The sequence below is a fragment of the Crocodylus siamensis genome, chromosome 11 (assembly GCF_052110815.1).
Source record: "Crocodylus siamensis isolate JL-2025a chromosome 11, ASM5211081v1, whole genome shotgun sequence".
Taxonomy (NCBI): Eukaryota; Metazoa; Chordata; order Crocodylia; family Crocodylidae; genus Crocodylus; species Crocodylus siamensis.
The window spans coordinates 33,082,591-33,109,405 of NC_143405.1; the positions used below are offsets into that span (position 1 = coordinate 33,082,591).

General features: G+C 49.3%; 1 protein-coding gene across 1 annotated transcript in view; it reads left to right on the plus strand.

Annotated features, from left to right (window-relative positions):
• Nucleotides 1–26,815, plus strand: part of SLC6A11 (solute carrier family 6 member 11) — a 307,236-nt gene that overhangs the window by 264,324 nt on the left and 16,097 nt on the right. The window contains exons 9-12 of the mRNA XM_090021869.1: nt 2,230–2,354; nt 14,021–14,133; nt 15,638–15,775; nt 25,491–25,593. Coding sequence (XP_089877995.1) covers nt 2,230–2,354; nt 14,021–14,133; nt 15,638–15,775; nt 25,491–25,593 — 479 coding nt within the window. The remainder of the gene's footprint in view (nt 1–2,229; nt 2,355–14,020; nt 14,134–15,637; nt 15,776–25,490; nt 25,594–26,815) is intronic.

The window sequence follows — 26,815 nt, forward strand, 5'->3', positions numbered from 1 at the left end:
AGTTAATTTGCTTTTTTTAAATCAGTTATCATGTCCAGAAATAAGGAACTCAGGAGACAGGGCTTATCACTACTCCAAGCCTACCAAATTCTTCCTAGCCATATATCAGTCCTCTCTTGTTACTTTCAGTATAGCCCCTGCTGTGCAGACCCAACTTGTGCTCAATCAGTCTCACATTCTCTCTTCAGGAGGCTTTCCTGATTGAATCCTTCCAAACCTATCTAACAAGGCCAACAAGTTACCTGAATATGCAGTGTCCAGACCTTTAACACATAAGGTTATCTGTGCCTGTGTGGGGCTTATAGAGGGTTTGCTTCAGCCACAAGGATGCAGTAAATCAGGCTCAGACAGAAGCATGACAAAGTTGCTCACGTGCCTTCCATATCAGTCTTCATTGCTCATAATTTACTTTCAGCTACATATATATTAGTTTTTCTTATTACTTTCTCAAATACATAGCCATCTCTTGCAGTAAATGATCTTAAGAGACTGAGTATCATGTTAAGTCATATCATCCCTAGCACTCATTAGCAGAGCCTGGTTTAAATTGAAATTTTGCAGTTTTTGTGAAAATAAAAAAATTAAGTGTTTTTCACAAGAAATGTGATTTGGGCATACTCTGATCAGCAGAAGGGAGAGAAGCCAGTGCCACAGTGGGGTGGGGTGGGGTGTGCCCTTGGTCAGCACCTTGGTACATAGCCTCTGGGCTAGGCAGTGGCTGCAACATGCTGTGGAGGGAGCAGGGCAGTAAAGGGCTGTGGCCCTGCATTGCAGAGGGGCATCAGGTGGCAGAGTCCCTGGGTGGACAGCTGCTCACCTGCAGGGCTGCTCTCCAGCTCAGCCCTAGCTGAAGCCACATCTCTCCATGGGTCTGCAATGGGCAGGGTTAGGGGCTCCTCACTGCTGCAGAAGCCATCAGCCAGCTCCTTCTGCAGCTGCTTCCTCCGGAGCAGGCTGGATCCTGACTAGGCTTTGTCATTTCCTCCCTCAGTCCCACTCCCAACTCCCCTCGCACACACACATACATACACACTGCACCAGAGCTAAGGGATAACTAAGGGAGGGCTTTGCGCTTAATCTCTGGGTTTAAATTCCCATGCGGTAGCCAGTGGGGCCATGACTGCTGGCCTCTGTAGAGCCTCTCGCTCCCCTCCTCTTTCCTCCCCTCATAACACAAGGACTGTGAAAATGGCACCCCCAACCATGATCAGGTCATGATATTAGTAAGATGAACCTGCAATTTACACCAGGCCCTGCCCGTCAGGGTGAGCAATGGTTCTTTCTGCACTCTGGACAAAGGTAACACATTTCCCCTAAGAATTGTCTTTTAAAAGTGATTTACAATTGTGACATTTCAAAAATTAGGGAAATATTTCCCCATGTCACCTTAATAATTTGACTTAACCCTGATGGGGAGAGATCCCATGCAGGCTGTGTGAGAACTCTGGAATTTTGAGACTGCCAAGATTTTGTGATGAGAAGTGAGAAGTAAATGAGCCTCTAAGGCAGTGGTTCTCAACCTTCTCAGAGTCAAGGCACCCTCTGTCGGACTTGGCACCAGTCCATAATTTTTATGAATTCAGTGGCACCCCCTTTCAAAAACTACTTCATTAATTACAAGACTTATCGCCTTGCAGAGGGGGCAGGTAGTGGTGGTGAGGGAGCAACCAGGCAGGGAGAGTCTAAGCTTGACCTTATATGTTTATCTCATGACACATGCAGCCTGAACCTGCCTTTATTGCTTTTCTCCCCACACCTTGCTTATCTTCTCATGCTTCTGCTGTGCCCTTCAAAGGATTTCATGGCACCCCAAGGTGTCCCAGCACCCTGACTGAGAATCACCGTTCTAAGGCCAAGTCTTTAGCTGGTGTAGATTGGCATAGGTACCTAGCTCTGGGTCTCGGCTTTCCAACAAAGAGGCAATTTTCTTGGCCAAAAGGTGAGGTTTGCCTTAGCCTTTATTCCAGAAAAGCCATCATAGAACAAAAAGGTGAGGGTTTTGTCCTTATCACAGTTTCAGGGCCTTCCCAACAGACATCTTCCTGCAAACACTTACCTATGTGAATAAATTTAGCCTTTTAACCATTCTTGGGCACAAGATTATTCACGTGCATGTGTTTAGAATACCAGAGATCAATGATGCATTCCTGGAGTTTTACATTATGTGTATTCAATTGTGTCCCAAAAACCCAGACATGGAAGATAATATTTTTCTGCTTATTTTTTCAGGGACTGCATTATGCTCTGCTGTTTGAACAGTGGCACAAGTTTTGTTGCTGGTTTTGCCATCTTTTCTGTCCTTGGTTTTATGGCTTATGAACAAGGGGTGCCCATTGCAGAAGTAGCAGAATCAGGTAAATTCCAAAAGCAGATTTAGGACAGTTAATTACCATGTACAACTGTTGATGTCAAAAGAGTTTGTCTTATTGCTCACTCTCATCACTTATTAAGTTGGTATTGATCTAGACTGCTTTACATATGGTTCAGAAAAATAGTGTTAAATAAGACCGGTCTCACTGATTAAAATGACTGCTATATACACATTCTGTTCTTGATACTGTAACTCAGGCAGCGGTACTACCTGCAGCCACGTCCAAATTTTTGGGATCCTGGGGTGCCAAAAGGCCTTGGTCAACTCCCAGTCTGTCTACAAGATGGGAGCTACCACTCAGTGGAGTGCTCTCCCATGGTTCTCCCCATGCCAGACCACACACTAAGTGACTATTTACAATAATTTATTATTTACAACAGTACCGGAAAATTAACAGGTTCACTATCACATAAATAACAAACAAAATATTTTCAATAAGCTCAATAATAATCTACACTCACAAATAAAAGAAAGTACTCATTAAATAGGAAAATAATTATCTTAACGACTTTAACACTCAGGCAGCTTGTAACAGGTATATGCACCTAATCAGCGAGAACTCCACAGAATCACTCTGACAACTGCAAAATAATCCCCCGTGTAATGGCTACGGTTGAACACCAGGTGGACCTGTGCTGGGTCTGCCTCAGAAAAGGTGTTGCAATTCCAGCATCTGGTCAGCAGACGGGTCCTCTGTCAGGACTTTGGGAGCAGCTGCTCCAGAGACTGGGGGTTCTTTCTCCAGCAGTATTTCCTGGGTGACTGCAAACAATCCCACCATCCCCAGATGCTTCCCCGAAGCAGCTCCCCTGTGTTTGGCACCTGGAGTGCCCCTTTTTGGCTCTGCTTTATTGAGCTCTCTGCTGAAGGTCCCACAAGGCTGTGATTTCCCCTTACTTTCTTTAGCTCTCCTAGGGAACCTTCCCTATCTCCCCCTTTCCCTGATTCCCTCCCAGCGCGTCTCTGCACCCTGGGAACTAAAGTGGGGGTGCAGTTTGCACAAACCCTGCTCCGCTGGCAAAGGATACCAAGTGATCCTGGGCACACAGTAGTTTACAGCTCTTCAGACCTCTGCAGCAACTCTCATAGGAGTGCTTCAATCACCAGCAACCCCTTCTGGCAGCTCTCTTACAAGCAATTCTCCTAGCAGCAGAACCTTGGCAGCTCCCTTAGAAGCAATCCTTCTGGCAGCAGTTCCCAACTCCCTTCTCTCCAGCTGCTCTTTTCCCTTTTTCCTGGGCTTTCCACCCGGGAGTTGCAGCTGTCCTATTGTGTACATACATTCTGCAGCCTTAAGCTCCAACCTGGTTATCTTGCTGCTATATCTGTGTGCACAGCCTGCTGCAAACCCATGCCTCAACAGTACAAACATCCTGATTGGCCTTGCAAACCCTGAGCAAACCCTTCAGCACCTTTACAATACATTTATGGTCCCACATTTACATGTGAATAATACCAATGCCATCATGCAAAGCAGCATAATCCATAAAATTAAGAAGCCAGACCCAGAAAAGGATGTCTTTTGCCACAAAACTGTCTACTAAACAGCCAAGGATTTTGTTTGGTGGAGCTGTACAGGTGAGATTGTTCTCCACAAACCTTACACAGGTAGGAATTATTCAGATGCCTTTGAAATTAAATTGACCGTATTGTCAACTGTCAATAAAAAAATAAACTCTACAGTCATCAAAAGGAAAACACACCAGAGCCTCAGTTGGTGCCTGGTGATAGGTTACTGGAATGAAAGTACCTCCAATAAAAAAATAAACTCTACAGTCATCAAAAGGAAAACACACCAGAGCCTCAGTTGGTGCCTGGTGATAGGTTACTGGAATGAAAGTACCATTGGAAATTATAGGACCCAGTTAAATGTGAAAGCTCTAATATGCTTAAAAGAGTGACACATCCCCATTATCTGTCATGCAATCATGGCAGGACTTTACCTAGATAGTTTAGACATAGGTGATCCTGCCTGGATTAGATGACCTCATGAGGTTTCTTCCATGATCCTAATAGCTTCTGTGTCAGCCTTGTCAGTTCAGATCTTTCACACCTATTAGAGAGGACTAACAGGCTGTACTAGGGGGACAGTGACAAAGATCAGAGAGCCCCTGCATGGGGACAGACTGCAGCCTGCACTTTGTGCCTGTGTCTCTTTCACAATATAAGGTGTGAGAATGGAGCCTGATCCCTCTCCCTAAGACAGAAACAAAAAGGAGAGGAGTCCCCATCCTGCCCAAGGACAGATAAAGTCAAAGGAGAGACTGTGTGCATTGTATCAAGGGGGACACAGCCTAAAATTACATTACTGCTGCAAAGGCTATAATACAGGTGGCTCTGCTAGGAAAATCTGACTAGAAAGTGAGGCGGGGGCCTCACTGCTTCAGAAGGTTTAAGAAGTCCCAGATGGCTTTGGGCTAATCAAAAAGAACACAAGAATACCAGAAAAATGCCCTTGTTTTTGCCATGGGAAAGGCGGTGGATGACATTCTATGTGCCTTTCACCTCACTGAAGAGCAATATACAGACTATAAAAACATGAAAACGTTTTTTAATACTCATTTGATAGGTAAACAGAATGTTATGTGTGAAAGGGCCAAATTTAATATGCCAGGAACCAAGGGAAACTGCAGGTCACACTCTAGCTGAACATTGCAATTATGAGGTTGGGGTGGGGGAGAAACTCATAAGAGACAGGATTGTTGTGGACATCAGAGACACAAGTTTATCAACACAACAACCGTTAAATCAGAACTCACATGAGTAAAAGTCTTAACAAAATTAAGATGCAAGAAACAGTAGTATAATTTAGGAGCTAACAGTATATCTAAAACTGCAAATGTCAGATAAAATTCTACATTAGAAATTTGTGGTCATTTCCAAGAAAGCAGGTTGTGACAGAATTTTCCCTCTTTCCTACAATCTAAGTGATACAAGGGTTGATAGTTCTCCTACTGGGATTGCCAGAAATGCAAGGACTCTTTCATGCCCATGGGAAGGTAACTTCAGACCCTGTTACCAATATAGTTTAAATCTACGTGGCCCAACCTGAAGGAATTTAAGGATCAAGGTGCTGAATTAAAACTTCATTAGCAAAAAATGTCCATACTGGGCATAGAGCAAAACCACTACCAGAGCTTCTGCTGAGGGACAATGATTTTAACATTATAAAAACCTTAGTCTGTCTGTCTGTCCCTCTGTTATTCACACTCTGATTGGTTATCTCGGCAGCCAACCACAGTGCTTACTGAAACAACCAATCAGAGAGCTCTGCACAGAGAAAAGCCCCACCATGACAGCAGGGACTGAAGGGGCAGAGCAGGGAGATGAGGCCAACGGTGCTGTCCTCGCCCCCCACTCCTTGGAGGCAGAGGGGGACGGCAGGGACAGTGCTCTCGTGACAATCAGGTCTGAAGGGCTGGAGCAGGGGGGCCAGTGCCACTGGTCTCACCCCCCTGTCCCCCAGTCCTGGCTGTCATGGCAGCTCTGCCCCCACCATCCCCCAGCAAGTTGGGGCGGGGGGAGCAAGGATAGCAGCAATGGCCTTACCCCCCTCCCTGGCCCTGCTCCTTGGAGGCAGAGGGGGACAGAGAGGGGGGAAACGGGCCTGGACCTAGTGGTGGGGGAAGGGGAAGCGGGGGGGTGGAACAGGGCCGGGCGAGAAGTGAGGGCAGGGCCAGATGCAGAAACAGAGGGGGACAGCAGGGACAGCACCACCATGACTGCTGGCCTCACCCCCCCTCCCCCAGTCCCTCAGTCCCCGCTGTCATGGCAGCACTGTCCCTGCTGCCCCCCTCTGCCTCCAAGGACCAGGGCCATAATGAGCAGGGTAAGCCCAATGCCACTGGCCTCAGCCCCCGGCTCTGCCCCCTCAGTCCCCGCTGTCATGTCAGTGCCATCCCTGCTGTCCCCCAGCAGGGCTGAAATGGGGCAATGAGGACAGCACCACTGTCTTCACCTGACTCCCTGGCCCTGCTTCTTGGAGGCAGAGGGGAACGGAGGCAGAGGAAAATGGGCCCGAACCAGATACGGCAAAATTCCATACCATTGAACATGCTCAGCATATACTGAAGACTACTCAATTCCTCTAGAATGATGGTGGGGAGGGGGGAATGGGGCCAGAGGCAGAGCAGCAGCAACACAGGGCATTGGGTGGTGCTCCTCCATCACCTCCCACTCCTCCTTCCCCCCCCCCCCATCATTCTTGACAGGCAATTGGCTAATAGATTCATAATAAGTTAGGGTTGGAAGTGACCTCAGGAGGTCATCTAGTCCAGCCCCCTGCTCAAACTAGGATCATTCCCAACTAGATCATCCTAGCCAAAGCTTTTTCTAGCCGGGTTTTGAAAACAGCCAAGGATGGAGCGTCTATCATCTCTCTAGGTAACCTGTTCCAGTGTTTTACTACCCTCCTAGTCAGAAAATTCTTTCTAATATCTAACCTAAACTTCCCTTACTGCAACTTGAAACCTTTGGTCCTTATTCTGTCATCTGCCACCACTGAGAACAGTTTAGTTCCATCCTCTTTCAAACTCCACTTCAGGTAGTTGAAGGCTGCTATTAAATCCCACCTCAGTCTTCTCTTCTCTAAACTAAATAAGCCCAGTTGCCTCAGTCTTTCCTCATAAGTCATGTGCCTCAGCCACCTCACCATTTTTGTTGCCCTCCACTGGACTCTTTCCAATTTGTGCACAACTTTTCTGTAGTGGGGGCCCAAAAGTACTCCAGCTCTGGCCTCACCAATGCTGAGTAGAGGGGAATAATCACTTCCCTTGTCCTACTGGCAACACACCTACCAATGCAGCCCAGGATGCCATTAGACTTCTTGGCAACAAGGGCACATTGCTAGCTCATATTCAGCTTATTGTCCACTGAACCCCAGATCCTTTTCTGCAGAGCTGCTGCCCAGCCAGTCAGCCCGCAGCCTGTACCAGTGCATGGGACTGTTCCATCCTAAGTGCAGGACTTGCAGCCCTGCCACTAGGGGGATGGCCTGAAGCTAGCCCCAGGGCTTCAGGCTGGGAGCCTCTCCTGCCCCACAGCTGGGCTGCTTCTATGGCAGTCCCTGCCTCAGACCCTTAAAAGTCTGCAGGCACTCAGAGCCCTGGGACACACCAGCAGGGAGCATGAGGGCACTCCAGGCCCCTGTATCTTCCTGGGTAGGCCAGCTGCCCCAGCCTGCCTGAGCCTTGTGCCACTGGCTGGCACCACACTACCATATACACTGCCAGGACTGTGTTGTCCAGATCTTAAGGCTGCTGCTGGCTCCAATCAGGCCTGCTGGCCACCAGGCCTTCCAGCCCCCAAGCCCAGCTGTAGACAGCTTCTGGCTGTGGGGGCCAGCTCCAGCTGCCTGAAGCCCACCTGCAGCAGCATGCCCTGAACTTGCAGGTGCTTCAGGGCATTGCCTTTGCCATACAGCTGCCAGCCCCATGCTGGGCCCCAGGGACAGATGTGTGGGGGACCCAGAGAGCAGGCACAGGACCCATGATGATTTCCTCTTTATCCACTGCTGTGCCCATGCCTGTGCCTGCCACCAAGGGCCCCAACTGGTTGCTGGAGGAGACTGGTGAATTTGTGGCACTGTGGGGTGAAGCAGAGGTGCAATGCCAGTTCAAGTGGGGTAGGTGCTCTAATGCCCAAATCTGAGGGGCTGTCAGTCCAGATGCAGGAGCATAGATGCAACCAATCAGTGCAGCAGTGCTGCATAAAGATTAAGGCCACGTGGGCACAGTGGCTTTCCATCATTGACCACAGTTGTCTGTCAGGGGGTGCCTGCAAGTCCATGCCCTTTATGTGGCAGCTGATGGACATACTTGTGCCCTGGGACCCAGGCCACAGCTGTGCTGTGTCTGTCAGCATGGGTGGCCCACCGGAGTCCTCACCCTGGCTTGGCACCCATGGTGACATGTCACGGGGGATGGCCCCTCAGGTGTCCAGCAGCCTATCCTGCCATGCTTCAGATGCCAGCAGCTCCATCAGCAGATCAGGGAGGCCAGACCAACACCTACCATGCCAGCTCCACAGCCCCAGCCCCTGCCATGAGACATGGCCAGCAATGACACCACCAGGTACCAGCAGCACCAGTGCCTCCCTGGGGGGGGCAAGCTGGGCACCTGCCAGCTGTACCCTGCCATCCAAGGACACCGCATGGAGCTGCACACCATGACCAACAGCTGTCACCATGTGGAGCCACCAGCCACACCAACCCTGACCACGTGGTAAGCCCCGCTTTGTGGGGATGGCCATCCCCCCTCCCCTGCCCCTGCCTCCTGCCTTCCTGGCTTTCCCCCACTCCCCTGGCCCCAGGTTCCCCCCTCCAAAGCAAGCAAGGAGGCAGTAGACAGTGCAAAACTTTATTGAGCAGCTGGTGTCCACAGAGCTAGGTGGCATGGGCCTCTCACATGCCAAAGAATGTGTCAATGCCATTGGGGGTGTCCTCCTCAGCTGTTGGGGGAAGGAATATGTAGTGCAGCCACAGATAGCCCTCTAGGTTATAGTGGAGGTTGTGGGGCAGCCCAGGCTTGCCCCCCACACCATTGTGGCTCAGGGTCTTATATCAGGTGCACAGGTGTACCTGGGATACTATGGCCATCAACAGCAGGAGGGCATAGTGGGTTGGGCACCCCTTGGTCTGTGAAAACAGCTCCTTGCACACCACCTGGGACACAAGTAGCGGTGGCATGCTCAGGGCGCAGTGCTGGTGTGGCAGGGGGATGGCCCTGAGGTACCTTTCTGGAGAAGCCCCCAGCGGGAAGTTTGGGGTGGGCAGCTCCTCATCCCAGTTGTCAAGGAGCACTGGGTGCCCCAGCCTGGGCATCGTAGGCTGAGTGGTAGTGCAGCAGAGTGGTTAGGATACAGGAGGAGATGGCAAGGAACAGGGCCTGGACCTATGGCAGTGGGTGCTGCCAGGGCCCTGGTCTATCTGTCCTGGAAATGGGGCAGGGAAGGCAGGGTGCCTTCGGCAAGCACCCAGCATCCTGCTGGCCTCAAGGGAGCAGGCAGGAATGAGAGGCTCAGATCGCAGTCGCCTGGGATCAGGCCTGCCAGGCAGATTTACCATGATCCCTGGCCACCTGTACATGCCTGACCCCTGACCTGAGGCTGGACAGTGAGCAGGCCCTGGTACAGAGCATCCTATCTTTGAAATGTTGCAAACTCTCACATACAGCTTCTGTATCATGGCTGTACAGGGCCTGCAGCTGCACGTGGGAGAGAAGCTGCCTTTGTCATCCAACATGCAGTCTTAAGGTTGCCACCGCCCATAGCCAGGGCCCAGTGGATGCACCAGCTCTGTCAGAGGAGGACCCTGGACAGGACTCTCCTCCTGTACCACCTGGTCATAGCATCAGAGGACTGGCTAAGGGATGCTCAGGCCTGGTGGGTGGAGGATGTGGTCCACCAGGACAGGTGGCGTTTGGAGGACGTTGCCCATGAGGATACACAGGACTGGTGCGAGGAAGCACAGGACCAGTGGACCGAAAGATCCATGCCAGCTCCTGGCCCAGGAGTGCAAGCCAGATGATGCATGTAGGGTGCTGGACACGGTTCTGGCTTTGGCCATTGCCTTCATGCCGGCCACTGCCTGGCCCCCAACCATAGCCCTGCCTGCTCCCTGGCAGCCACCTACTGCCCAGCAACAGGCCCTGCCTGGGTCTGGAGGAGGTCCTGTGCTGCCTCAGAGACCCTGGCCTGGCCCCTGCCCCAGTCCCAGTGCATCAAGCTGGAGCTGAGCTGCAGCAGGGCCAGAACCACATGCCAGCTCTGGAATGGACCTGGACACTGGGTGCTGGAGGGGAAGCCACTGTGCCAGGGGAGCACTGTCCGTCACCCCTGGGCGAGCCCCCCACTGTTGCTGTTGCACTCACCATGGCATGCACACCCATGGGGGACCAAGCCAGAGGCTGGGTAGTGCTGCCTGCCCCTGGGTTCTGCCCCCTAGGTGCTCCCACCCCATGGCCCCCCACCCCAGGACAGCACACAAAGGACACTGCACAAAGTTTTCCTGGGGAAAAAGGTGTTTTATTGTTGGTGGATGGAGGGTGGTGATGGAGAGGCTCTGTTTGTTGGGTAGGACAAGGGGAAGGGGCTTTGTTTGATGTGAAGGAATAAAAACTTGTTTTTTGAGACATGTCTGCAGTGAGCGTGGTGCTGGGGGGGGCAGGCAGCATGGGGGGTCCGTGGGTGGCAGCAGGTGGGCTAGAGTGGGGAGTGCTGGAAGGTGGTTAGCCAGCACCTCCCACACCTGGTGCCCTGGCCTCTGCTGGCGGCTGTGCAGCTCTCTGGGGCCTTGGTGGAGTGTGGCCATTGCTGTTGCTGCTGCCACAGGTGGTGCTCCTGCTGCCAGGCAGCATCTCCATGTGCACCTCCTCCACCCAGGCCTTGCAGAAGAGCTCCCCCTGGGCCTCACAGATGTTATGCAGCACCCAGGCTGTGACGACGACCCAGGGGAGGCTGTTCTTGGTGAACTTGAGGCAGGTGGTGAGGGTGCACCAGCGGCCCTTGAGGCTGGCTAAAGGCACACTCCACCAGGGTGTGGGTCTGGCCCAGGCAGTGATTGAAGTGGGCCTGGTGGGGGTCCAGGTGGCCACTGTAGGGCTGCACGAGCCAGGGAGGAGTGGATAGGGGGATCCCTAATGAGGAAGGGTGGGACCACCACAGCACCAGCTGCAGGTCCAGCACTCCCAGTGCACAAAGCAGCCACCCAGCCTGCAGGCCCAGTTCCAGAAGACTGACATTGTGGGTGGCCCAGCTCATATGTGTGAAGGCCCTGAAGTGGTCCATGATGGCTTGGAGCACCATGGAGTGAAAGCCTCTCTAGCTGTAGTAGGGGCAGTCCGTGGGGCAGGCAGGTGATGGGGATGTGGGTCCATCCAGGGCCCTGATGCACTGGGGAAATCCCAGGGCATGAACCCCACCACCACTGCCAGGGGGTCATGCACATGGAGCATGTTTCCCCCCAGCACATGTCAGGAGGGTGCTCACACTGGATGGCCTCCCCAGTGGTGGTCTTGCCCACACCAAACAGGTGGCTGATATACTGCAGGCTGGCAGGCATGCCAGCTTGAGCAGGGCGAGGGCCAGCCCAGTGTCCATGGGAGGGGTGGCTGCATGCCAGTGTCCTGTCACTGCAGGTGTGGCTGGAGCTGCTCCAGGAGATTTCAGAAGGTTGTCTGGGTCATGTGGAAAGCCTGCAGCCACTGCTTGTCATCCCAGGTGTGCTGGACAATGTGCAACCACCAGCTCTGGCTGGTCTGGTGGGCCCAGAGGCAGCGGGGCTGGAGGCCCAGGAGGGCTGGCCATGGAAATAGCTGGCCACAGAGCAGCCAGCAGAGCTGCCTTTTGAAGAGGGCTGCTAGCTGCTGGCTGCTGCAGCCAGAGCCTGGAGCTCCCCCTGGTGGCAGCACAGGCCCATTGCAGAGCCCTGGGAAGTTAGAGCAGTGTGGCAGCAAATTTGCCCCTACTTCCCTGTGCATGTAAATGCTTGCCTGGCACCATTTACTTACAAGTAAACTTGTGCCACATCAAATGTACATGTAAATGTGCTCAGTGGAGACCTCAAAAGGCTTTTATTGGCGAAATGGAATTCATCTTCAATATCTTCCACCACAAGAAAAAGCAGATCAGACACTGGCATGCAAAGGGTCAGAAAATGAAAAGAGTCCTTTGCTTAAAGAAGTCTACCAGAAATCTCCATTAGGGAGGAAGGCTCTACAGAAGTTAGAACATGGTCAGGAAGACTGGCCAGATCTTCTTAGGGAATTGACCCCTAGAGCCTTGTTGCACATTACATTTATGACATGTTAACAACACTTAATATTCTAACACCTGAATATTCAAACAATAAAAATGCATGTGAAGTACCATCTTAGCAAAATTTGGAGTTTTCTGATGAAGAGTATCTCCAGGTCTTGTTACCTAATTAATGTTGTGATAACTTCTGACTGGAAGTAATATAATCAGGAGACTCCAGTGTAGGGAGAGGAGTTTGTTGTCCCAGCCCCGCCGTGCCACACTGAAGCTTTGAACTGGCCCTGGTACAGTGCCAGAGCTAGGGGCAATAAACAACTGTGTTGTTCCTACTCCCTACAGCACACCACAGCACTGGAGTTTTTGAGGGCTTCAGCACTTAAGATGCACTCTATTTAGATTATAGTAAACATTACTGTGAGACTACTCAGAAAACTTTCTAACTCATTGCAATTCTTACTGCAACCTAAATAAGATACAAGTGTTATAGTTCAGTGTTAATCATTTAAAAGTTGTGATCTAGTCTTGTTTTTTTGTAAAGAAAGGGAGATGTGGAGGGATGAAAAAGCCCTGGTCCTCCATACCCACTAGAGTGTAAGGTTGTACTAGAGGGACAGTAATAAACACTGGAGAGCCCCTGCAGGGGGGAACTGATTATTAACCACACTAAGGCAGCATGTGTGTCCCTCCTTCACATTACAGTGACTGCAGCATCTGAAGGAGGAATGTAGGAGAAAAAAAACACAGCAAATAAATGTTGGTGAACAGAGAGACAGAATAGGAGTGGGGAGATGTTTTATTTGGCTGGAGGGATCTAGAGAAGGGATAGCTTGCTGTTACATTTACAGAAGAAAAAGAAATATACACAAAAGTTGTATGTAGACAGTATTAATAGTATGCCAGAAATAGCATTAAAAATACACAGTATAGGTTTTGCAGAACCAGTGAAAACTGTTCTCATTGGGCATAGCTACACACGCTACTAATGTGCAGCCTATTGCTCTGGAGTTCATTGTTCCTGAGAGCTCCCAGACATGCTGTTTACACGTGCGCCTGGAACACAGCACATTGAGATGGATTGGAGCAGTCCCAGCTGCCAGCCCGGGGCTGCTCTATTTCACCCCCGTTCCCCCCAGTATATGGGCCGGCTGGGGCACAAGGGTGCTTCAGTGTGGAGCTAGCCAGCAGGCAGTCCCCACACTAAAACATCCTTGTGCCCAAGCCAGCCCCATCAGTGTCTACAAGTGCACTGCTGTGCACAAAAAAATTCCACAGCACAGCAGGAATTGTATTTACAAGGACTACCTTGCTGTGGAGTTTATTAGTTTTGTGAGCACTAATAGCAATGCATGTGTGTAGACACTGAGATATTTACTGTAGGGCTAATTAATCAGCTCCATAGTAAACATCTCATGTAGACGTGCATATTATATACTACATATGGCTCCAGGCACATAGGTCTTTTTATGAAGCTCATAACCATTGTCACAGCACTGCACTGGATTTCAGATAAATTGTTCTTTTAAGATGAGGTTTTAGAGGAAACTAATACTTGCCAATGAATGGTGCCAGCTAGTGGCCCTTAATAGGTAGTTACAGAAGAGAACCAGAGTCTAATACATACAGCTGCCTCCAGTGAATCAACAACCCTCCATCCTGTGTATAGAAGAAGTAGATCCTTGTTTCTGCTTTTGCAATGAACCATGTGGGAAAGTTTAACAGATATACCAGGGGAAATATTTTATGCCAAGGGCTACCGTCTAGTCAGCTGTTTAAGGAATTATAACGGTGCATTTTTCACTGAGGTCCAGTACGTTGACTCTTTATGATCTTCTGATCTGCTTTATCACAAAAGAAATGTTAAAGTATGAACTATTCATTTGTCCACTTCTTTTTCAGGACCAGGACTTGCATTCATTGCCTATCCAAAAGCTGTCACCATGATGCCTCTTTCTCCACTGTGGGCAGCTTTGTTTTTCATGATGCTTATATTCCTTGGATTGGATAGTCAGGTATGAATTAAACATCATGTAAATATTACATCAGATCCTCAGCATGTATAAATTAGCATAGTTTCAGTGAAGTGAGAGGAGATATGCCAGTTTACAACTGAGAAAGATCATGGAGCTGGGCAGAAAACAAGCCTCCAGCCCTTTCCCCCTCCCCACCCCCAGTTCCACAGTCACGGAGCTGAGCTGGGAACAAGTGGCCCAGCCTCCACCTGGTGTGCAGGGCTTCCCCAATCTACTAGTGGGGCAGCTAGAAGTGAGCAGCCCCACTAGTAGATTGGGCAAGAAGCCTGGGACCAGCCTCTCCCCTGCAGCTCTTTCTAAGTCTCCTGCCCCGGATTGGGGAGCCAAGGCCAGGTGCTTGCTGCTGCTGGGACAGGGGGACATTGTCCCCACCTCAGCAGCAGGCAACTGTCTCCTGGCCACATGCTCCCTGCCAGCCCCTAGGCTACCACCTGGAGCTCTCCCCTGTTGCAGCAGGGTCCATTGCAGGTCTGCAGGAAATGGTGCAAATCTGCTCTGTAATCTCTGCATGTATAGATGCCTGCCCAAAAATGCTTATTCCAGATTAGTTTACACCAGAGTAAATCTAGGCCAGAGTCAATGAATGTGTAGACATGCCCACTATGTAGCATTGGTTAGGATACTTAACTTCCCTACTTCATTTTTCTCACCTATAACATGAGTCAAACAAGCACTAACTATCCTCAACAGGCTTTTGAAGATGTGTAAGTTAATACACATCTGAAGGCACAGGCAAGTTGTTGTCTTTTTGTTTCATAGTTTCTAGGGTCGGAAGAGACCCGAGCAGATCATCTAGTCCGATCCCCTGCCATGGCAGGAAAGATTACTGGGGTCAAATGACCCCAGCAAGATGTTCATCTAGTGTGTGACAGTACAGTGAGGGAGAAATTTCTGTGAGCACTTTGGAATGCCTCTACACTATTTAAAGTTAATGTAAACCCTGTTATGTAGACTATGAACTACATATGGCCTGTGGGCTAGATCCAGGCCACAGAGCCATTCGAGTCCACCACTTGAGCCAAGGAGCTTTAGCTGCACCGCAGCTGGACATCAGGGAGGCTTTGTCTGCACTTCAGCCTAACATCAGGAAAAAACAGCAATGAAAATAGTATGTCAGAAGTACTAGTTTGCTGGAGACCACAGCCGATTTCAGTCATCCCACTACTGCAGAAGCATGCCAGATAGTGCTGGCATATAGACTAGCAGATGGCCAGATATAGTGCTGGCCATCTGCTAGTACCAATAATGGTTTTTACCTTTTAGAATGTGGTTAGAGCCTGAAAATCTAGGGAGTTTTAACTTCTGGCTCTGGGAACTTTTCTTTCTCAGACTTTTAGGATTTTCTTTATACAACATCCTTGAGGATTTTCAGTCTCTCTTTGATAGAAACACAGAAGGGCACTTGATGAGTTCTATAGCAAATCAGAATCCCCAGAATAGAAGAGACATGTATTTTATTTGTACGTGTTGTTGTTTCTTCCAGTTTGTGTGTGTTGAAAGCCTTGTGACAGCTGTGGTGGATATGTACCCAAAGATTTTCCGAAGGGGATACAGAAGAGAAATGTTGATTCTTGCCCTTTCAATTGTGTCATACTTCATCGGCCTAATAATGTTAACAGAGGTAAGATACCCTTTGATTCACTTCAGAGCTACAGCCAAGTGTCATAGAATCATAGAAGAATAGATCTAGAAGGGATATCAAGAGGTCATCTAGTCCAGCCCCCTGCTCACGGCAGGATCATCTCTGGGTAAACCATCTCATGCAAGTAGTTGTCTAACATGTTGTTAAAAACTTTCTGGGATATAGGTTCCACAACTTCTCTAGCTAATCTATTCCAATACTTAAACTAAACTCCTAGCAAGAAATTTCTTGCTAATACCCAATCTAAAATTTCCCTTGTTACAATATAAAATAGTTACCATTTGTCTTGTTGACTGTGTCAGCAGAGAATAGTCTATTCCCATCCTTTCTATAACCATTTTTCAGATTTAGAATCTCCTTTCAAATCTCCTCTTCTCCAGTACTTCAAACCATTTCTCATAAATCACATTTCATGGACTCCTAATCATTTTGGTTTCTTTCCCCTCAACTCTATAACTGGTCTATATCTTTCTTGAAGAGCAGTGCCCAAAAATGGAGACAGAAATTTAGGTAAGGCCTCACTAGTACTGAATAGAGCATAAAAATCACTTCCTTGATTTGCCAGTACCACCCCTGTTAATACAGCCTACTATGCCACTGAACTTTTTCTGATAAAAGAGAACACTGTTAGCTTGTATGCAGCTTAGTGTCCACTATAGCCTTCAGCTTCTTTTCTTCAGTACTGCAACCTAAATAATCAATCCTCAGACTGTAATTATACATGCACCTTTGTCCCCATTGAATTTAATTTGATTAATTTTGACCATTTTTGCAGTTTTATAAGGTCATCTTGACTCTAATCCTTTATTCCAAAGTTTCAGCAACTCTACCTGGCTTAGTTTCATCTACAAATTTACCAACTGTGTACTAAATCCTGTCTTCTGAATCACTAATGAAGATTTTAAACAGTACTGGGTGCAGGACAGACCCTCAGGAAACCCCATACAATATCATCTTCCAAATGGGCATTCAGCCATTGAAGCCTACTCATTTAGCGTGATGACCCAAACCCTTATGTATCCACCTGTGACAGCACTGGGCCCCAGGGACAGCCATGACACTCTCTGGTGGCCACTCAACTCCTGCCCCACTATTGGTCCTCAGTTACCCCCCTTTTTCTCTTACATGCCACACCCTGATGACTTTTTGTATGCATGTGTTAAAGAGAGGGTTCCCCAGGTTCCCAGGGTAAGCCCTCTTTCATTTGGCGAGCAGGTCCCTTCTTCCTGTACCTGGCTGACTCCAGTCCTGCCCCTCAAGGATGAAACTGCCCTCCTGGCCCTGTCAGTGTCTTACAGCCTATTTATGACCTCTTTCCACCTCTCTAACCACACCTGTACCTCGCAGATGTTATTCAATGTTCATTTGGAGAACACCTCAGCCTGTCCAGCCTTGGCCCCTTTATTCTGGTTGTGCCCTTCAGCCCAGGTCCACTATCCTGGAACATAGCTTCTGGACCCCTGACTCCTGTCTTGTGCTCTGGGCCAACCCTCAGGCCTCTGGGTCCCCAACACCAGGTTGGGCTGTTCTCCCTGTGGGTCTCCCAGCCTTGGCCCAACTCACTCACTCCTTAGCTGTTTGGCTCCCTGACCCCAGGCTAGGCTGCTTGCCACCAAGTGCCCCACCAGGAACTTCTTTGTAGCCACAACCTGGTCCTCCTCAAGCTCAAAAAAATAAGATAAATGCAAGCAAGCTGCTTAAGAAACTAGAAGTTTTCCCTACTCATAGATTCATAGGTGTAGGGTCAGAAGGGACCTTGCAAATCTTCTAGTCCGACCCCCTGCCCTGGGCAGGAGAGAAAACTGGGCTCTAATGACCCCAGCTAGGTAATCATCAAGCCTACTCTTAAAGATCCCCAAGGTAGGAGCCAGCACTACTTTCCTTGGAAGTTGGTTCCAGAGTTAGTACTGCGTACAAGCCACACCTCCTTTGAAGCCCTTTGATTCCACCTCCAATGGGTGGCTTGGGTGCCTGACTGTTGGTCTCTGGCAGTCCTTCCATCTCAAGAGCTCCTTTCCCTGAAGCATACAGGGCCAGACTGCATGCTTGGCCTCAGGCACTGGGCTTAGGTGCACTGAAGCCCCACCCCCTCCTGTAAGGTGGCTCCTTAGCAATGTGCATGGGTTTCCACTTGGGCTTGCCGTCCTCTGCTGCAGCAGCCAGCTGCTCTCGCCTCTTAAAGTAACAGGGGACTTGGACCTCGTTACACCACCTTACAATACTTTAGTCTATAGTTCTTTAGCTTACTAATGATGACAAAATGTCATCACACATGGTGTCAAAAGCCTTGTTAAAAGTCAGGTTGTAATGGTAAAGCACATCCAGTGCTCTCTTCCCATGCACATAGCCTGTCATCTTGCTGTAAAAGAAAATCAGCTTCTCAAACATGACTTGCTCTTGGTGAATTGGTGCTGGCCGTTCCTGATCACCTTGGTATCCTGTAGATCAGGGCTGCCCAGCTTGTAAGTGGAGAGGAGTTGCAAGCTGCAAAATCTGCTCCAGTGTGGGCCAGGTGCCCCTGAGGTCAAATGCTGAGTGGGTGCATCACCCCTCTCCCATACCACACTACGCACTGATGCTACACACTCCCCACTATGTTCAAGTCTTCCAGTGTCCATATTGTACTTCTTTCCTTTCTTCTTTGCCTAACATTTTTGAATTATATCATAGCATCATCACTACTATTCAGATTGCCTCCCATCTTCACCGTCTCAACCAATTCCTCCTTGTTTTCAAGAAGAGCTTCTCCCCTAGTTGGCCTCTCTTTCACCTGTACCAAAGAGTTCTCTCCCCACCACCTTAACCACCTTCATCTTCACAGCAGCACTAAATCTTCCCAGTATTTGTGTTGCATGGCTTCAGCTTTTTTACCAATAGAGTGTAGGTCCTTCTTTTCTAGTACAAGGACTTCATAGATGTTCTTTACTTGGATGGCTAGGGCCTCAGAAAAGGAATGCTGACTGTTGCCAGGGGTGACAACCTACCAATTTTCTCTTTTCTGAGACTCCAGGTCTTCCTTGTTCTCCAGTGTGTTCTCTGGCTGACCCTCTTCTTCAGTCCTGCAGATCTTCCAGACCTTGTGGTCACAGATGTTTCATAGCATAGCCATCTCTTCCTGCAGCCTCCTTACCTGGTTCCTGAAGGAATCCACCAGGAGGCATGTCTTACACTGCAGGCACTCTCCCATCTACCCATCTTCTGCAGTGAGAACAGCAGCCTGTACTCCTTTTAATGCCACACCAGGACTGAGATGGAAGCCTTTGTCCCACCTGGACAGAGCCTGAACAGGTACAGGCAGAGGAACTGTTGGCAGTGGTGCTGTTATGATGCCTTCCAGACATCTGGAAATGGGGGCATTTGTTCTGCTGGTATCTCCTAGAGAGTTCTTTTTCCTTTCTTGCCTGCTGCTGTTCAAGCTTACAGTGAAAAAAAATGCTGGAATGCAGTTTAGCAGCCCCCTCCCCCCACTGCAAACTCAGGTAGATGACCTGTTGTCAGCCATTCTTGGATTAATGGGTGTGCAGCAGTTTTGAATGGTGATTTTATCTAAGACTGTATAGTCCACACAGCTTAAGCAAGCCATCCTTCTTTAGTTAAGAAGACTGGGTTCCTGGGTGGAGATATGGAGGGCCTAATGAACTCCTTGAGGGCCTTGAGTTCTAGTTTGAGGAGGGATGTGTCCAAAAGGGATTTGTGTACCTGACACAATGTCAGTGGGGCAATGATGAGTGATGTGGGGGAAACTGGCCTTCCCCCTTCTTATCAAACATATCAGCCAGGTCCCAGTACTTTCCAGGGGGAGATAGGTCACTGACTGTCAGACTAGAACCCTCCAGTGGTGCAGGCTAATTCCCTCTGCAGATGAAACAGAGAGCCTAGCAGTTTGGGGCCTGATCTGCACCCTGACCTGGGACACTTCCCTGAAAACTTGTCCATCTACAGTAAACAGAACCAAATCAGAGTTCCCTCTGCCAACCACAGAATATTGAGGTTATGGCATGACAGCCAAGGTGTCCCCACAATGGTTGAAAAGTCAGGGGAATTAAATAAATAGAAAACAAGGAGCTTCTAGTGTTCTCCTGTATTTCCAGGGAGACCATTTCCTGGGTCACGGGGCCCAGAGGGCAGGGTGAACTGTTCACTGGCTGCTATATCAGCAGTCTGTTTCAGCCTAACTATATGGCAAAGGCCAAGACCATAAAATTCCCCAAGGGACTCATGTCCAAGAGGGCCAGCTGGGATATGTCAGCTATAGTCAGATGCTGTAAGCAGAGGGGAACCTTAGTCTCTTGCAGGGGTTCTGGTACATGTCAGAAGGGCTAAATGAAGAATAGGCAGCCGGCTTTGGTGTTGCAATTCCTTCCAGACATCTCACTGATTGTTCTTCTGCTTCCTCCTAGAAATTCCTTCTTCCTCTCAGCCTGCTACCTTCTACCAAAAAACTGGGCTGGTTGGTTTCATGACAGTGAGCTGGAGGGACAGATCTGAGGAAAGTTCCCAGCCTCTTCACAGTACAGGCAGAGACCTTCTGAATATCATTCCCCTTTTCTTTTGGGGACAGCCTCTTTCTTATTGTCTCCATCTGTATCGGCTCCACTAGTGGTAGTGTAGACCCTTCTGAGTTTCTGGAAGGTCCTAGAGGCTGGGGTGTGGCCCACTTGTTTTACCAATGTGGTGACAGAAGAACAGCAATATGAATTTTAAAGTCAGTAAGCCCATCCAGGGTTGGCAGAAGTTCAACTTGTGCTAGCTCATCCTGGATATCCTCATGGAGCTCCTGCTGTAAATGAAAGTGCTGAGCTGCCATATGCCATTCTATATCTGTGGGTAGGTGCCCAAATTCATCAGTATAAATGGACACAGAGTAACAGACCTGACTTTTGTATTTCACCATGTAGGTCATGCACGGATCCCCAAAGATTCCAGCTATTACCTCGATAAAGGCTTGAGGACTCCAAGACCAGGGAGACCCAGGATAGGGCATGTCAAGTCCAGAGACCGATTATCAGCCCCAACCTGGCAACATCTGAGGTTTATGTTCTGCGGCACAGTCAGAAAGCTAGGCAGCATTGATTAATGAATCCCCAGAAGCTACAGGGGTCCCCATTGAATTTACCTGGTAGGGGAATCTTAGGTTCATGGTTTGCTGGAGGGACTACTTGAACAGTCAAACCTGGGAGAGGGGTGCTCAGGGCTTTCAGGGCTGTGGTTGGGCTTCCAAATCTTGCAGTGCAACCAGTAGTTCAGTCCCAGAGATATGACCCGGTGGCTGATTCATCTTGCCATAGTCTCACCAAGTTATAAATTAGCAGCTGAACAAGCTGTCAGAGTCCACAGAGGCATTATGCCTAGTAGTTAGAATGGGGAAGCATTACCAGCATCTGTAGTCAGGGGGCAAGCTGAGGTCAAACCAGGGTTCATGCATGGGCATAACCAGAAGTGATTGTCAGGAAAATAGTCAAGCTCAAACCAGGTTCAAGCAACATAGGCAGTGTTACTGGAGTCACACAGGCAAGAGCTAGGCCTGTGTGAAGCGACTAGTATTCGCTTCAGATTCGGATTCAGATGATTCAAGGGACAGCGATTTGATTTGGGGATTCAAATCACTGTCCCAAATCAATTCAACCGAATCTGATTCAGAGACTTGGCAGCTGCCGAATCTCTGAATCACCTAGACCCATCCCCCACCTACTTTCCCAGACTGGCAATGGCCGCACTGCCCACCCCAGCTCCTGGCACTTGGGGGGAAAAAAAGACCTGGTTCACTGGGTGCTGCTGGGTGGGGGGGCAATCCCTGCTGTCCCCCACAATGCAAGGGGAGCTCTGCACAAGCCCCCCAATCCCCCCTTCTCCCCCAGTCCCCCCCCCATGACTGCCCTGCCTGCCCCAGCCCTGGCCCTTTAAAAAAAGATGAGAAATCCCCTGGACTCACCATTTCTGCCCAGTGGGGATGATCGTCACTGCCCCCCCACTGAGTGGGGGGCTATTTCATGAGCCCCCTGAAGCCCCACTGTAGGTGCAGTGAGTCCCAGGGGTTCTCCTCTTTTTAAAACGACCAGAGTTGGGGCAGGCAGGGCAGCCATGGTAGGGGTGGAACATTGTGAAGAGCATGAGGGGGCTCATGCAGAGCCCCTCACACAGCATGGGGCAGTGGGAGGCAGCAAGGATTGCCCCCCGCAGTCCCTGGTGAATGGGGCTTTTTTTAAAGCACTGGGAACTGGGGCAGGCAGGGCAGGTGGGGATGGGGCCTGGCAGGGGTCCCCCCCATGGTTCCCTTCCTACTCCTCCAGCCCCTTACTTACCAGCTCAGGGGCTGTCCAAGGCATTGAAGCTCTCCAAATTTTTTCTGAAGATTCAGAGAGTTTTGAATCAATTCAGACCATTTAATTGGTCCCCTGATTTGATTCAGAATCAGATTCAACCACCAAATTGGGCTGAATCTCCTCTAAATCAAATCAACACCCAAAGCATCACACAGCCCTAGCAAGAACTACACACATACTGAAGCCAGTTTGTGGCACAGCAGGGCCCAAGTGCTGCAAGAGCTCCTTAAAAGCATCCCTAAAACCAATCAGCCAGCTGAGGCTCAGGTGGCCTTTCTGAGGAGGTTGAGTGTTGCTGACCTAGTTACTCAGCTGCAGGGCAGAGGCCTTGCAGAAACAGACAAAAGTCACCATTCAAGTAAAAGTACAGCATAGTCCAAAAAATGTTCTTAGCTTTTATTCAACATTTGAAAAACAGCACTGATTGACAGATAAACTTGGTAACTATTTTAGCCAGTGATTCATAGGCATGGAAATGCCAAAGACTCTATACCATCCCTCTGCTCATCCCATCATTTCTCTCCAGACACTGTATGCTAATCCCGTCTGATATGGTATTTTGATATTGGCAGCCATCCCCTCCGGTATCAGAGCAATGGTGAATATACCAGTAAAGAAAGTCTGGTAAAACTAAAAAGAATATTTGTGATCATTTAACTTTCACTTAAAAACATCAAAAGAAGACCTCAAGAAGAATAAAAAATACAGATACAAAGGTCACCTATACATGTGCCAGATGTCTGCTCTGATAAATGCCAATTAGCACACAACAGAGCAGACTCAATTAATTACGTTTGCTGGAACATGTTAATTAATGCATTCCAGCAGTCTCCGCTTCTTGTCTATTCAGCATCACCATGTTTCAAAATGGCAATGGAAGCATTTTAACTAAAGCTCATCAAACAAGCTTTAGTTCAAGTGCTCCTCCCACCATTTTGAAATGCAGGATACTCAATACATGTTACACTGCTGGCACTTTAATTAAAGCAGCTATCAGAGCCATTCTGATTAAAATGCCTCCCCCCCCCAACCCTGGAGCTTGTATCTAAACACCCAAAATGGGTAACACCTGGCTGAATGACAGCATTTCAGAGAGGGAGCTAAAAGTCTTGGAAGATCAGAAACTCAGTAAGAGTCTGTAGTGTGATGCAGCTGCACCTGGGCAAGTGCAGATCTGGGCTGCATCAATAGAAGCATTAGGTGCAAGACATGGGAGGTGATAGTGCCTGTTTACTCAACGCTGGTTTGGCCTTATGTAGAGTACTGAGTGTGCCTTTTTGGCTGCATATTTTTAAAAGGACATGGAGAAGTTAGGGTTCCAGAAGTGAGCACAAAAATTATAAAGGACTTGGAAGGCCAGTCATCCAAGGAGAGACTGAAGGAGCTAGGGGTGTTCAACTTGTAAAAAAGGCACTTTAGAAGTGAGATGATAACAGTCTTCAAATATCTAAAGGGCTGCCATAAAGAAGAGAAAGAACACCTCATACCATTGGGTTAAAGTTGCAGCAAAGTATGTTTAAATTGGATATCTGGAAAAACTTCTTCACTGTTAGAACAGTGAGGCTGTGGAATAGACTGTCTAAGGAAATTTCAGGAAGTGGATGGATACAAATTTGTCAGGGATGATCTAGGAGGAGCTATGCCTGTGGTGCTCTGTAAAGAACAATAGACAGATTGCTTGGAAGTAATGAGAAATGCTCTTCAGCCTAGAGCAGTTAGATATTGGAGAGAACCATGCTCAGCAGCAGGAGAATAAAGCAAAGATCCACAACAGGCTTAGGTTGAAAGAGCATTAAAGGAGCTGGAATGATTTTATAGAGGAGATACAGAAAGGGAAGCTCAAGCTGTCCAGTAAGAAAGTGTGATGTGTGGCATTATTCTTGCTGTCTCCACATTGAAGCCAGAATATAAGGTGTTTATTTTTAAACTGTGCTTCTGGGATGTCCTTGTTGCCATGTGGAATAGGGATGAAATGTTTTTCCTCCTGCTGCTACAGGTGCTGGGGAGGAGGAGTCAGGGGCTGTGCCTTCCTCAACAGCTTTGGGTGGAGAGTCAGATAGATCACCACATTTGGGATCAGAAAGGAATTTTACCTCATGGTCAGAATGGTAGGGACTTTGTGGGAGGGGTTTGTCTTCCTCTGTTAAATTGAATGGATGACCATAGGTGGTGGAAGGAGGATGCTAACTGGGCTTAGCCCTCCCAAATGTGGGGCAGTGGTAGGGCTGCAAGGCAGCCCGGCCAAGGGCTTCTGGCAGCTGCAGCAGAGGCGGAGAGGGAGTGGGGCTGGGGCTGGGGCTGGGGCTAAGGGAGGGGCAGGTACTCCACAGCCGGCGGGGTGCAGGACTGAGCCACAGGCAACTTGTCTGGAGGGGGTGGCTCCTGCTACACCCCAGGAGGCATGGCGGGCATATGCCCCTGCATTTGCGTGGGGCAAGACAGGCTGCTGCTGCAGGCTGGGGCCAGGGCTTTGGCAGCAACACTGGGAGGGGGTTACAGGATGAGTGCAGCCACCCCAAAAGTTGCCATAGCCCCCCCCAAGCCACTTCCCAGTGCCACCACTGCCCACCCCAGCAGAGCTTGGACCCCTCTCCAGGAAGAGCCTGGCACTGCCCCGGCCCCAGCCTGCAGCAGCAGTCCACCCTGACCCACACAGATCCAGAGGCACATGCCTCCTGGGATGCATGCAGTGGCGGGAGTTGCTACCCCTCTCTGCGCACTGAGATGAGCCACGGCTTCATCCTGTGCCATAGGGTGGGTGCAGGTATCCCAAGGGCTCCGTCCCCTCCAGCCCAGTGGCAACCGAGGCTGGCCGCACTCTGGCCTTTGGATCCGAGGCCCCCCTGGGCGGTGTGGGTGTGGGGCTGGGGCTGGTGTGGGGAGGCAGCTGGGTCCAGTTCAAGGGTAGGGGGTGGCAGATTCATTAGTATGGGAAGTGTCAGGAATAACTGCAGGCGCGGGGAAAGAGGGGCCATACAGGCGCAGCGGGCCCCGGCCCCAATTCTGGCTCTGCTCCCCTCCAATGCATCCCAATTTTTTTCAGTGGTTAAAATCTTGGCACATTGTCAGTGAAATTTAAAATACAGTGGAATTATAAAAGTATTTCAGAGGTAGCACTTTATCTTCACAAGTTGAACTAAAATGCTGCTCATTTGTTCTGGTCCTCATTCCCTATCCCTTGCTTTGATGTTTACTGTATTAATTAAAATATGCAAAATATAACAGGTCAAGGGAATCTTGTCAGGGAAATAATAGATTGACTGGATTAAAATCATACTTATGCAAAATATTTCATATTATGTAAAATATTCTCATTGGGCATCAGTTATCTATTTCAGTTTCCTGTTTTATTTTTTGTTTTTTTTTTAAAGGGTGGAATGTACGTTTTCCAGCTGTTTGACTCCTATGCGGCTAGTGGAATGTGCCTTCTTTTTGTTGCTATATTTGAATGTATCTGCATAGGCTGGGTTTATGGTGAGTTACTAAATACTATTATGTTCCATCTGTATGAAAATTGTTCACTTCTTCAGAGCCTAATTTAGGTAGTGCAGGGCCTCTGTCACACCATGGTCCTTAGAGCTCCTAACACAACTCTGCCTCTTTACCTTACCTTCCGCTAGAATCGGCACTGTCAGGAGCAATCTTTTCCCTTCCAAACAGATAGAAGCAATGGAATGGGCTTTTTCACCTCCCCACATTCCCCTGCCCCCCACCTCTCAGAAGGGGCAGCCTTAGTGTTCACCTGGAACCCCTCAGGGGGCATGTCTCCACACAATAGTGTATTACTGCACAGAAGACTAATTTGCTGTGCAGTAAAGCATCATTGTCTACATATGCATGGCAGGTAGGGTGCAGTAGATCAATTTACTGTGCAGCTGGATAGTCCTGTGAAATACAAATGGTATCCAACAGTGCAGTAAAGTACTACACTTGCATGCATGTGTAGATGATGACACTGAGATTATCCTACTCTGGCTCAAATTAGTTTACTCTGGCTTAAAATCATGTCTACACATATATTTGATCCGGGATCAGTTTATTTGTGAGTGAACTACTCAAGAGTATACAGTCCTGGACAGGTGTCTGCACATGCAGGGAAGTGGAAGAAGATTTGCTGCTAATGGCAGCAAACTGCTGCCACTTCCTGGGATCCTGCAATGGGCCCCGCACATCACCAGGGTGTGCTCTAGGCTCTCCCTGGGTATTAGCCCAAGGGCTGGCAAGGAGCAGAGGGCCAGGAGACCTAGCCAGGTCTCCTAACCAGGGCTGGGACATTGCTCCCTGTCCCCTGTGGGCTGTTGTCTCCTAGCCAGGGCTGGGACATTGCTCCCTGTCCCTTGTGGGCTGCCTGCTGCTGAGGTCTGGACAATGTCTCCGTGCCCCAGCAGCAAGAAGCACTTGGTCCCAGCTCCCCTATCGGGGCAGGGGACTTAGACAGAGCTGCAGGGGAGGGGCAGGTCCCAGCATTCTGCTCCATCTGCTGGTGTAGCAGCTAGCTCACTGCTATCTGCCCCACTAGTGAATTGGGACAGGGGGCTTGGATGTGCCCTATCCCTGCAGCTCTTTCCAAGCCCCCTGCCCCCTGCCTCAATCACCTAATATGGGTACTGGGCTGGGACCTGCCCCTGACTGGGACAGTTACCAGACCCCGCTCCATGATAGTTAGGCAGGGGCTAGGATACCTGTTACCCACTCA